The 13639-nt window shown below is 47.9% G+C and overlaps 1 protein-coding gene across 2 annotated transcripts in view; it reads left to right on the plus strand.

The window, feature by feature from the left end:
• srbd1 (S1 RNA binding domain 1) overlaps positions 1-13639 on the plus strand; it is a 95983-nt gene that overhangs the window by 46811 nt on the left and 35533 nt on the right. For both annotated transcript variants that reach the window (XM_055889999.1, XM_055890000.1), the window contains exons 15-16: positions 453-544; positions 4940-5022. In XM_055889999.1, the coding sequence (XP_055745974.1) occupies positions 453-544; positions 4940-5022 (175 nt within the window). The remainder of the gene's footprint in view (positions 1-452; positions 545-4939; positions 5023-13639) is intronic.

The following is a 13639-nucleotide window of genomic DNA, read 5'->3' on the forward strand; positions in this document are numbered from 1 at the left end:
AAAAGGAGTGTTTGCGTGAAGAGCAGGAAGGAACAGCAGGGCCTTATGGACTTAAGAATCAAGTATTGATGCTTTGTGAGAAGACAATATTTTAGTAGAAAGACGAGGCTGGAGGAAAATGGCACTTGGGGGGAAAATATAAGAATATAGACGCACACTTATACTGAACCTTTTGAGAAGAGAGTAACAATACAAGTGGGCTTTGGTATGAGTGTGAGTAGTTCTGCCACTGGTTGACTGCTACTGTGTGATGCTGGCTGCTCCTGTAGACTTCGTCATTGTGCTAACGCTAGTTAGCATTGGGTCCAGTAAATACCTTCAACTTCCTTCAAACTGCACGCAGAGACATACAAATAGTATCCATGACTTCACCCGACTAGGTAAGTAGAACAAAGGACTTAATTACCAAATTGTTGAACTATCCCTTTAACCACGTGTTCTCTCTGTCTCAGCATCACCAGCGAGGCAGGGGCATCCATCTACAGTGTGAGCACAGAGGCAGTGAAGGAAATGCCTGATCTGGACCCGAACCTGAGGAGTGCAGGTGAGATACACCTCAGTCTATGGGCCTGTCATGCCAAATAGTGTCCACTTGCCAAAATATGTCCTCCCCCCTTGCATCACAATGGGATTTGATAAATAGACAATATATGTTTTATGCTTACATACACCAGATAGGTGCAGTGAAATGTGTTGCTTTACAGGGTCAGCCATAGTAGTACAGCACCCCTGGATCAAATTAGGGTTCAGTGCCTTGCTCAAGGGCAGAAAGACAAATGTTTCACCTTGTCGGCTCGGGTATTCAAACCAGCAACCTTTTGGCTACTGATCCAACGCTCTAACTTCTAGGCTATCTGCTGCCCTAACTAGGAGTTAGCATCCATTGCCAGGGCCATTGCTAGAACTTGCAAAATTCTGACTGGTCTACATAATGAACCAAAGCCTCTGTTGCTATGTTGGTTGCTTAGCTCTTTGCTGGACTCTAGTCTGCTCTTCTGAGTCCTGCTCTGCTGTCTGGTCTGGCCTGGCAGTTCTCATCTCTGTTGTCTGGCCTGGCAGCTCTCATCTCTGCTGTCTGGTCTTGCCTGGCAGCTCTCATCTCTGCTGTCTGGCCTGGCAGCTCTCATCTCTGCTGTCTGGTCTGGTCTGGCCTGGCAGCTCTCCATCTCTGCTGTCTGGTCTGGCCTGGCAGTTCTCATCTCTGCTGTCTGGTCTGGCCTGGCAGTTCTCATCTCTGCTGTCTGGCCTGGCAGCTCTCCGTCTCTGCTGTCTGATCTGGCCTGGCAGCTCTCCGTCTCTGCTGTCTGATCTGGCATGGCAGCTCTCCGTCTCTGCTGTCTGGTCTGGCCTGGCAGCTCTCCATCTCTGCTGTCTGGTCTGGCCTGGCAGCTCTCCATCTCTGCTGTCTGGTCTGGCCTGGCAGCTCTCCATCTCTGCTGTCTGGTCTGGTCTGGCCTGGCAGCTCTCCATCTCTGCTGTCTGGTCTGGCCTGGCAGCTCTCCATCTCTGCTGTCTGGTCTGGCCTGGCAGCTCTCCATCTCTGCTGTCTGGTCTGGCCTGGCAGCTCTCCATCTCTGCTGTCTGGTCTGGCCTGGCAGCTCTCCATCTCTGCTGTCTGGTCTGGCCTGGCAGCTCTCCATCTCTGCTGTCTGGTCTGGCCTGGCAGCTCTCCATCTCTGCTGTCTGGCCTGGCAGCTCTCCATCTCTGCTGTCTGGCCTGGCCTGGCAGCTCTCCATCTCTGCTGTCTGGTCTGGCCTGGCAGCTCTCCATCTCTGCTGTCTGGTCTGGCCTGGCAGCTCTCATCGCCCCCGCTGTCTGTGTGCCTGTAAGGGGGAGAGAACGGAAGTGCACTGTAGGCTTGCCTGCCTGCCTGTCTGTCTACCCACTAAACTAATCAGTCATGAAGGGGTCAACCTTGACACAAAATATCCTCTCTGGTTATGTTGCCCAGGACTTTCTCACACCACTGCATTTGTTTTAAGGACAATAACTTCAGTTGTAGGTAGCTCTCAAGCACTGACATTAACCTGAACTATCCCACATCAGTCAACACTGACATGGTGCTATGTTATTGACAAACTATTCTGGTCCTTTATCCTAGCAGTTTGGTCATCTCTGTAGAACTCATCATGTTGCTGTGGAATCGGCCCTCCCTCAGGGTCCAGGCTGTGTGACGGACCACACAAACTCTCTCCACTCTGCACAATGCGCCATCTCAAACACAGAAACACATTTAAGAAACTCTGGAAAAGAATCAAACGCTCTCCAAAACAGGATTTGAGAATTATTCCAGACTTCCTCTATAAAAACAGTAAATCAAGCTGTGGATTTATTCATACATTGTCCTCTGGTCAAGAGCGCTAGCAAGCCCAGGGAGACATATTTATCCCATTAATGAAAGGCGTAAGTAATGTGAGTGTTTTATTTTGGATGTGTGTAATAATGTGTGGGCATGTATCTTGGATGCAATAGAGTAGAATGTTGAGAAGGACATTGTAGAAAGATTGTTCTGTGGGGGGGGGGTGCTTTCAGTATGTGGATGTGCTTGTCAGCGGAGTGATTTTTGAACAAAGAGGGCCTTAAGGGCTTGTTGTTTTACACCACACTTCCAAAATATAGAACTCTTCCCCCTGCCCTGGTCGGTCTGAACTCCTGAGAGGGAGTACTGATGCCCCCTAGTGTGGAAAGGTAAAGACAACACCCTTAGATTATCCACTGCCCCTCTATCAGGACCCTGAACTCAGATGCGATGGTTATATGACATTGAGTGGGAGACGGTAGTGGCTAGATTATGAGCATTTTGTTGAATGTCTGAGTGGATAGTTCTGTGGTTCACTATCTAGGCTAGTGGATGCATTGTGGGTGTATGTATTTAAATCAGTGATGACATAAAGTGTTTTGTTAGGGATTCAATATGTAATTATGTGTGTGAATATGTAAGTAGACAGCTTGATTGTAGCCAATGTTACATCATACAAGACTATATTTGAAATGACGATGATGCGGGTGTGTGTTTGAGTAACGAGGCTGGTGATGAATGTTGGACTGGTGGATGATATGGTGAAGTGCATTGTGGTGGAGGACTGTCTAGATGTGCGAGGCTGAGTCAGTGTGAAAGAGGAGGAGGATGTGGTGGTGTGTTTTGCTAGATGACTCGCTGGATGTACGTAGTTGAGGTGGGACTGGGACGGAGGAGCATGTGGAATCAATGCCTCGCTCTCTGCATCTCTCCTTGGAAGCCTGTGGGAAACTGCAGCCTGCAACAATATTTAGACAGGGATGGAGTTTCAACCCAGGCCTTGTACAGCACACACAAAGCACTTCTCTCCTCCGAGTCCTCTCGCCGTAATAGGGGGGTCATTTGTAAGCAGAGACTAGCAGTGCTCTCTCCAGCACTTATTGAAAAGTTTACTAGCCAAGCTAAAGATTCACCAAGGAGAGGAATCTGGCATGGACTGGATGTTTGGTAGCTCTCCAGTGGGGTAGCGCTGATAAGCTCTCTCTCATAGACTGTCGTGGTCAGTTCATTGGCGACCCCACTACTTGTGTCAAATTCTTGTTGTTTTTGAATGATATGTCCCTAGCATGCTCTATTAATCACGTTGTCCATCTCTTATACTGTTTGAAGAGTCACCAAACACACTCAACTGGTCCCATTCACCAAACACACTTATGTTGTCATTGGCATATGAACAGATGACGTTCGCAAGCTCTCGCTGGGGTTTATTTCTCTTTAATTAGAGTTTTATTGGCTTTAAATTGAGTTTGGTATTAGGTCTATTTGCATCTATTTTGAGATTCTACTGCTGAGAACTCCGTTAATGCGGTCTCTACGAGGAATAAAAGCGGTGTGTGTGTGTGTGTGTGTGTGTGTGTGTGTGTGTGTGTGTGTGTGTGTGTGTGTGTGTGTGTGTGTGTGTGTGTGTGTGTGTGTGTGTGTGTGTGTGTGTGTGTGTGTGTGTGTGTGTGTGTGTGTGTGTGTGTGTGTGTGTGAGCGTGAGCGTGAGATATTTTGTGTATTTGGATTGGAAATAGTTTCTGTCCTCATATGTTGTAGTGGCTGTGAAATGATGTCATGTGTTTAGTAATGTTTATAATTTTTCTTCTTGTCAGCCACCCTGGAGAAGGGATTTAGCTACATTCAACTCAACTTCAAGTATTACAAACATCATCATTAAACGTGTGTGTGTGTTTGCGCGCGTTTGTGTGTGTGCGTGTTTGTGCGGCGGCGTGTTGCATCTCTTTTCTCTTGAAGTGTACACTTGTTCACTACTTCCAACAAATCTAAAAACCTTGTATTGGTGGAGGAATGGGCTGCAGGGAGGTTCCACCATATTTCTTATACGTGTACCAGTTATACGTGTACCAGTTATACGTGTACCAGTCATTTCCTTCCACATGAACAAGTGCATACTTTGGGAGGAAGATGGGATAATAGCCAGGGGGAGAATCTCAATTGCATCTCCTTGATTCTTTGCATCCTCTCACCTCGCCGCCTCCTCAAAACCCATTGGATGAGATCCAATGGATTTTGAGAAGGATGCGAGGAGAGAGGATGCGAGGAATCAAGGAGATGCAATTGAGATTCTCCCAGTGTGTTTATGTGAGAAAGCAGGGCTGTCTCCAGATGTGTCCTGGAGACAGGTGGGTGGAGTTAAGTGACAGGTGCAGGCACTCTAATTGGCTTGCAGCCGTAGAGTTCATTAAGATGATCCCCCACCCCACCAATCATGAGTGAATGGCCTGCCCTTAGGACAGCCCCTAACATACATATTTGCATATTTAATACGTGTAATCAAGTCTGTTAGTATATGTAATTTATTGTTTTACTTTTCATCATCCCTCCTGGGATTTTAAAAGACAATTTCTCTGTTTGCGTGTATTGGTTAGGCCGAATAGTAATTCATTAGTTTGTGTGTTGGGCTCTACTTTTCCCAGTGTCCATAGGGAGAAGAGTTCAGGACCCGCTGGCTGAGCTGGTGAAGATTGACCCGAAACACATCGGTATTGGAACCTACCAGGTCAGTGATTCCCTTTACACTCAGTCCTCACACTGTCTTCTACCTCTCATCTCTCCCTCCCTATACACTCAGTCCTCACACTGTCTTCTGCCTCTTATCTCCTGTTCCCTGTATACTCAGTACAGTACAGTTCTCTACCTCCTCTTTGACCCCAGTCTTTTCCATTGCCTGCCCAGAGCAGAGTGTTGGTATTGAAATGAGATTATTGGCTAGTCCAAACAGAAGTCAGCAGGAGCAGTGAGCTAATCCTAATCCGGCCGGTTTGCTCTCGCCGCCTCGTGTCATGACTAATCCATTTTTCTCCTCAAATTAATTCAATTAGGCACTCCTGGTAGTATCATATATTGACACAGAGCTGGGACAAATTAGTATTTTCTCTAGCCATTGCTCACTCTTGTCTTTCCTTTGTGCTCTCTCTTTATCTCTCTCACTATCCCTTTCCCCCTCTCTCTGCTAAAAAACATCAGCTTCAACTCTGGAGGACCTTAAGTAAAAATAAATGCAGATTACTTTACTGAAGAAACAGTTTGTTGTTTCTTGGGAGGCTGGTGAAGGAGAGAAAAAGACTGTTTTTCCCGCTGTAGAGCTGTGTTGTTATTAGGAGTTCCTAGGCAATGGAAAACAAACAGAGAATCTGTCTGCACCCTTTATCCTGTGAGGGGGGGTTGAGGTTTGCCCGCCTGCACCCCTAGAGATGGTTACAGGAAGGTGCTCTCGTTGGAGTTAGACACGAGCTGGATGCAGCGCAGTGCATTCTGGTTGGTGGTCGTTCAGTAGAAGAACCTCGGTGCAGAATAACTGATAGACAGAGATGTCTGGGAGTATTCAAACAAACTGAAAATGAATATTAAACCACAGACACACTGATATGTCTGTTCCTGCATACACACACTTACAAACAGCATTTACCAATGTACATGAAGTTCAAGTGTAAACTCTGCCACACACACAGGCATACACACTGGCCCTCTTCCGAGTGCAAGGTCTCCTCCTCAGCCTTTGGTTTCTTTCTCCGCTCTAACTGAAAGCAGATGTTCCCTGGGAGAAGAAGACAGCCCACGAGCTGTGTCCCCAGGCCAATTCACAGTCCACTGCCCTTAGACACACACACTCGCAGCACAGAACAATGCAGCAGTGAAATATGGGTCTATCTGAGAGATCAGTGAAGCCCCCCCAAAGACCTCTCAGCCTTCACTCCACTGTTCTCCAGCCCAGTCTGTCCCTCTTCTCTCCCCCGCTCAACAGACCCAGACTGCTGCGTGGGCTGACCACTCCCGACGGCTAGCCAAGACAGTGCTGGTCAGCTAGCCAGCCAGTGTCCCCCAACCCCCTCCCCCATGGGCCGTGGGTCTGACACTCTGTGCTCCCCCGCCCGGTGCGGGTCACGGTGACGTCCCCCCTCGCGTCTGTCAGCATAGAGGGTTTATTTACCCTGTCACATGATCTGAGAGGGAGAGGGAACCGGAGCCGGGCGGCTGGGGCTGAGACGTGATGAGTGATGTGGGGACCAGAGATTCAGAGTTGAGGGAGACTGAGGCTGGAGGGGGAAGTGTACAGACCTGTAGTGTACAGACCTGTAGTGTACAGACCTGTAGTGTACAGACTTGTAGTGTACAGACTTGTAGTGTACAGACTTGTAGTGTACAGACTTGTAGTGTACAGACCTGTAGTGTACAGACTTGTAGTGTACAGACCTGTAGTGTACAGACCTCAGTTCTGGGTTATTTGATCTCTCAAGCTCAGTGTTTTTTGTTCTTGTCTTGAATTTGTTCTCACAAGGCAGTTTCTGTGTTGTTTCACCAGCTGTGTGTTTCTTTTGTTTGGCCTTAGTATTACTGGGACGGTCTGAGACACTGTTGTAATGACTATAGTGGCAAGTGCTTTTCGACTATCAGGCTCTGCTGTAAACAGTGACTGTCAATGCTAGCACTGCAGGCTAACTCCCTATATGTGTCGTACACTAACTTAGCTAGCATGGAGTTTATTAGCCCAGAAAGCTAGAGAGCACCCAGCCAAATGAAACAGAAATAAAGTGCACACATAGCGCCTCTTTCACACCCTTGACTGACAGGCCTGATGAGAGCAAGGAAATGGGTGAAAAAGACTGGAGCAATAAAATCTGATTGGAGCTAACCGTAGTCGAGGGACCCTGCTGAAAAGGTCATTTTGACTCCAAATACGTGCGGTAGAAAGAAATGACAGTTTCTACAGTTTGAAGACGTGTATTGTTGAGTGTGTTTTATTTATTTATTAGAAGTTATACATTGTCATACATTTACTTGATGTGTTATGGACGATATGTGAATCTACAAGTTCTGCCTAAAATGTGATTCCAACTTATATTTTCATAGATAAGAAATAGATTCAGATTGAAGCAGATTTCAAAGATACCATAATACCAAAATGATGTCTAATGGTTTTTGGATGATCTAGGTCTACGATCTTCCTTCCCAGAAGGATACTGTGTGTATTTTCCCTGACATGAACACTTTCCTGTTGACAGTGGCTTTGTTCTCACATGTCAATCACTGGTGATGTGGGCGGAGCCTCACTTCAGGGGAATCCCCTGGGTCATATTTTCAGCCCCAGCTGTGTTTGAAAACACAGTGAAACACAGCCGGATATTAAAGAAGCTGTCACTCCTCACCTCTCTCCCCTCTCCTTGCCCCCATACCCCTCCTCCCCTAGAGCACCCTGGGAAAGTGTGCTGTTTAGCAGTTAAGGTTAGGGCAGGGTTTGTGTCAAGGCAGGTGAGATGGCTCCATGGCCCCTGGCAGGTGATTGTGATGTCACTTCCATCGGTAGTCCTAGCAGCATTCTCAAGGTCTTGTTTGGTAGACACGTTTTGATTGGCTGACCCTCTGGGCTCTTCTCCGACTCTGAGTCTATAGGTGCCTGCAGGGCGGACAGGAAGAGAGGGGTAAGTGGAAGGAGGGAAGAAAGGAGGGGTGGCAAGTGATGTAGGGGTGACAGTGATTGATGGCTCTTGCCTGAAAGCAGCTTCTGAGCGTGGGAAAAAAAGTTTTGCCACTGAAAGGCTGTGGCTCAAACGCAGGAGGAGCCCTAACTTTCACTGTAACCCATTTGGGTCTCACATTTCCTCTGTTAGTGTCAGAGTTTTTCCTATGCTGTACAGGTCGATATATGTGCCCTAGTTACCTAAATCTTTCAGCTCAGGAGTGAAAACCCACTTCATTGTTTTTCAATGGGATTCCCAATTTGGACAGCACTGTACAGTATGCGAGGCAATATGGAGAATGTTTTCATACTATAGCTGTCCTATAACCACTGTTGTTTTTGTTGCCGAGGTGCATCACGCAGCATGATAAACAACCAGTACATATTGTGATCTTCGAACCCTAGGGCAATAATGTCAGAGGGGGAAAAAGTGTTTGTTTGTAGTAACTTGTTGCTGTAATATCGCAAAAGGACATGACTGTTTCACCATTCAGGATTGTGTATGTGAGTGAATTCAGTGAAATGCAGAATTTGTTGTTGGGCTATATAACAACCGATCTTTCTGAGTAGTGAAGTAAGTGTGTGTGTGTGTGTTTTCTCACCGCATGCTCTACTAGTGGTGCCCTGTGGCAGAATGGGAGTGTGTCTCCACTGAGAGGTGTGATAGAAGGAGGAGGAAGAGGAGGACAGACTGCTCTGTTGGCAGGTGTTCATTGGCAGGCTTTCTCACAGCCCTCAGCCGAATAGCACAGGGCTCAGGGCTGTTCATCAAAGCTGTTACAATAACATAAAACCATCTCCTCACTGTCATGATGCTTTACCTTCTGATTTACGACTGTTTATTGACACACACACAGGCACTTGCATGCATGCATATATCTATATATATGTATCACACACACACACACACACACACACACACACTTTCCACAAACTCAACGCTGCCTAGCTGTAACACATTGGCTGTATATATTTAAGACACATGGGACCTAGAGGCTGTCAGTCAGTCAGGACGAAAACATTTTCAGTGGTAGCCCTCATTATGGGCCATACAATCACTACCCTAAGGGCCTCAGTAGAAACTGCCGTTCTGGCTCCTGTACGGTTGTAAGGCAGTTGTCAGAACTTAAGTGATAGGCTTCATGAATGCGTGTCAGTCAGTGAGACCAGTTAGTCACTGACCACCATTACAGCTCCACGTCAGTCAGCGTCTCCGCAATCGCCTCTTTCAGAACCCTATCTACCATTCTGCCATTCTCTCTCTCTCTCCTGCTTGATTGGGGGCTTTAATGTTTTCCGGAGAATACCTGGCTCTGGTTACCATGAGGCCATAGTGGGTTTGGGGGGGAGGGGCCATGTAAAGGGATCTCATTTAAACATCTTTCGTGTCTTTCCAACTCGGAGAGAAATATGTTTTCAGAGCCTGCAGCTGGTTAGACCAGCGAAGCAGGGTCTCCCTCTGTCTGTCGTGACCCCGCCGACTGATTGACATCTCGGAATGGCATCGTCTCATAATAAGCTGTTAACTGGGCTGAGTGTAGACAGAAACACTTTGTTCTGGACTGGGGCCCGTCCAACCCAAACAGGACCTCGCACCTGAATCTAATCCCACCTCTCCACACCGCCGTGGAATGGGGGCTGGGGTGGGAGTTGTGGGTTTTGGGTAGGTTGGAGGTAGTAGGGTGAGAAGGGGGTACTGCCTTTTTTTAGCCTCGTCCTGGCAGTGTTTATGCTTTCAGGGGGGGGGGGGGTGGCATAAGAGTAAAAAAAATATTTAAAAAATTCTTCCCAAACTTACCACAGTCTGTCAATGGCGTAATTGGTTTTCTGGTGTTGTGTCTTCATGGCTAACATCGCAAGCGGCCGTCGCTGGGCTCAGCTGTCAGTCTCTCGACCATTCACTCTGTGTGCGTGTGTGGGTGTGGGAGGGCACGGTGAGGTGCCAGTAAACTCACTGCTTATTCAATTATAGATAAGGCAATGTTTGAACACCTCTGATTGATTCCAAGTGCTGAGCTTGGAGTCTGAGGAGAGGATCAGAGGGGTAGAGAAAGAAGGTGTGTGATGGGGTACTGCTTGCACAGCCTGGGGGCTGGAGGGGGTTAGGACAGAGGAGGAGGGGGTGAGTACAGAGGGAGGAGGGGGTGAGTACAGAGGGAGGAGGGGGTGAGTACAGAGGGAGGAGGGGGTGAGTACAGAGGGGAGAGGGAGTGAGTACAGAGGGAGGAGGGGGTGAGTACAGAGGGAGGAGGGGGTGAGTACAGAGGGAGGAGGGGGTGAGTACAGAGGGAGGAGGGGGTGAGTACAGAGGGAGGAGGGGGTGAGTACAGAGGGAGGAGGGGGTGAGTACAGAGGGAGGAGGGGGTGAGTACAGAGGGAGGAGGGGGTGAGTACAGAGGGAGGAGGGGGTGAGTACAGAGGGAGGAGGGGGTGAGTACAGAGGGAGGAGGGGGTGAGTACAGAGGGAGGAGGGAGGAGGGGGTGAGGACAGGGGGAGGGAGGAGGGGGTGAGTACAGAGGGAGTAGGGGGTGAGGAGAGGTGAGGACGGGGGGGGGGGGGGGGGGTTGTGACAACAGAGGGAGGGGGGGTGAGGACAGAGGGAGGAGGGGGAGGCAGAAGGAGATACGCTCCATAGGCTTTCTCAGTGACACATTAAAGTGAGTGGAAAGCTGTGAGGGCTCTATGCTCTGCCTGTGCTGACAGACACACACTTACACACACACACACACACACACACACACACGTCTGCCCTGCTGCTGCAGCCCACAGCGTGCCTGCCTGCCTGCCTTTGACTTTGAATGATGTGAATGTGTGTTTTATGGAGCAGAACCTCCTAGCCTCTTCTTACTCTCTCCACTCCGACACCACTACTCTGTTACACAAACAAACTGGACATGTAAGGTCATACACTCTGGGATGGAACTCAGGCCTTAAAGACACAATACTTTAATACACTTTCTCCGAGGTCGTCTGGGCATCTTGTTGTTGTTTTTGCTCCTTGTTTGGGTGGGGTGTACTGTATCACTCCCATCCATCCCTTTGTTTCACCAGTACTGTGTTCTCCTGTTCCCTCCTTCACCGAGCTGGAGAGGGTGTTTTTACCCGGCGTGCCAGCGATAATACGCTTAGTAGGGGCGTCCCGCATCATAAATTTGCCCGCGCCCCCTGTAAACGACTCCTCCAGTGCCCCTGGGCCAGTGTTAAAAATAGTTCCTAGGCTGTTGTGATTGATGGGTTCCTAATGAGTGTGCATTCCTGTTCTGAGGCTGAACCTGGCTGGAGGGGAACGTTTTAAAGGTGTCCTCTCATCCACGCCCGCGCTGGGACTGTGAGAACCTTCACTCCATACACACCGACACCCCATCCTCAGCCACGGTTAAGCAACACAAGCCAAGGGTTAGACTCATTAATGGGCAACATATACACACTATCTCTTTGTCGTATTTTTGTGAGGAACTCATAATTTATACCACCTTTTTTAAGTTGAATACCACAACATTAATGTTTTTAAGTATTTCTTTTTTTTCACATTTTGTTTGGGTAGCACTTCCACTATAATATTATGTGAGGGTTGTTGGTGTGTTTGTCCACACCTGCATAGTGCATTCCACAACCCTGCTCACGTGTCTCACCTCTCTAAGGTTACAGCAGGAATGTGAGAAGATGTTTAGCAGAGTCAAACAGGAGATGCTGTTCTTGTGTGAAAAGACTCTTCAAACCGGTGTGACATTACAGGTGCTTCCCAGCTCTCTCAGTTCTCTTTATGTTCCTGAAATACTCACCAGAAATGATGTGGGGTCATGAATCTGTCTTCTCAGGCTTTGCTACAGAATATTCATGTTTGGAAAGTTAATTTTAGTCCCAAAACTGCCTGTGGCTGAAAAGTTGAGCTAAACAGCAGGGTTTCACCTATGGAGCCACTAGGGGAAGAGTAGGAGTTTAGACAAGCTAGAGAAAAAGACCTTGGCTTGAGTGCTCCACACACTCATTGTTTCTCTCTCCCAGGACCTCGTGCTGAAGGTTTAATGTCACCACTGCCACAGTGTAAAAACCACGACTAATGTTGTGCGAACGGCAGAGGACAGAAAAACATCATATGAACCAAATCCCAGTGATATCCTACCCACAGGTCATAAAGTATGTTAGGGGGGTTGGTGGAGTTATGATGGATGAGCAAGAATGACGTGATGAGTTACGGGCAGTGGCAATGCCAGTACCAATGGTAGTGAGTGACAGTGGCCCCGGTGGTGTTATCCAGTGGACTGTGGAGTTAGACAAACACGGTGACGCTGCTAGTTTACTCTGTAATCCCACACGCTTCCTGCCTCTCTGGACAGTCACTCTGCTCTGCTGTCTGTCTTTCCTCCTTGGTCAGGTCACTCCACACATGCTGGCCCCCCTCCTGGCACCTGTCAATCACCCTGTCACATGGCCCAGTGAAACTCCTCTCCTTCCTAAGTTTTCTTTATCTCCTTTTTCTGTTTTCTCTGTCCCCCCTTCCATACTTTCCCTCTTTATTTTCTCTTTTTCTTTCCCCCTTTTACTTTTACTTTCTTTCTGCTCTCTTATTTCTACACTTTACTCTCTTTTTCTCTCCTCTCTCTTTCATTAAATTTTTTCTTTAATTTCTGCTGCCCCAGTGTGTCAGGGCTCTCATCACCACCACACATCCTTCCATTAGGCTGCAGTAGCCCTCAGTTCCCGGAACCCTCCAGAACCCCTGGGCAGTCATTAACAGGCCTGCCCTCACCCAACAAACACAGGTCTGGGAGCAGCGCATTAAAACATCAACGCCTGCTTTGTATAGGGGACAGAAAATACAAGCTATGTGTATTAACACTCGACCAAGCTCCCACAGCCAGACCCAGGCTCATGCAATATATACTGTAGAAGTTCACTAGAAGATGTAGAAGAAGTGACAGAGAAGATATTGACTTCAATATTACTGAGTCAAAGGATATAATTTACATCCCCTCCAAATGTAGTACAGTATGTGGAACTCTTTGCATTTGATTTTCCCTTTAGAAAATACAAATATTTTTAGATGGCCTCCAACCCCACTCCATCTTTACCTTCTTCCTCATGTGTCCTGAGGTGGATTCTTCAGGTAAAGAACACTGAGGCCCACATAGTCCCCCTTCCTGCCTGCTTGAAGCCAGTGTGCAGTTACCAGTTGTAGGAGTGTAACATACAGGCTCCATCTCTGTCACACTGCTTCAGGAGGAGAGGTCCCAGCTTTCCCTACTTCTCTTACTGCCCTCTCAGGACCAGTGGAAAGAGCATGCTCCCTGGCTGTTTAGAAAACGTGTTAGTGCTGACACAAAGGGGGCGATTTGCTCACATGTTGTTATCGGTTTACAAGGTGCTGTTTGTTCAGCTAGCGATCGAGTTACATGGCAAACGGGGCCAGGCAGTAAGCGTTTTCAGGGGGAAATGCTAATCGCAGGCCCTTTCACCAAAATATATATTTTTTTAGATCACCTGATCCCCCTCTTTGTCCCCCGCTTGAGGGTGTAGGACACCACACTGCTCCTCTCCCCCCCCTCTCGCCTGTGTGTTATGGTAGAGGTATGGGTGGGGCCATCTCTGTATGTTGCTAGCTGTTCTGTCTCCCATAAATATACTGTAAGATCCCTTTTACAAATGAAATGCACAAAC

The sequence above is a fragment of the Salvelinus fontinalis genome, chromosome 30 (genome assembly GCF_029448725.1).
Source record: "Salvelinus fontinalis isolate EN_2023a chromosome 30, ASM2944872v1, whole genome shotgun sequence".
In the NCBI taxonomy this organism is placed as follows: domain Eukaryota; kingdom Metazoa; phylum Chordata; class Actinopteri; order Salmoniformes; family Salmonidae; genus Salvelinus; species Salvelinus fontinalis.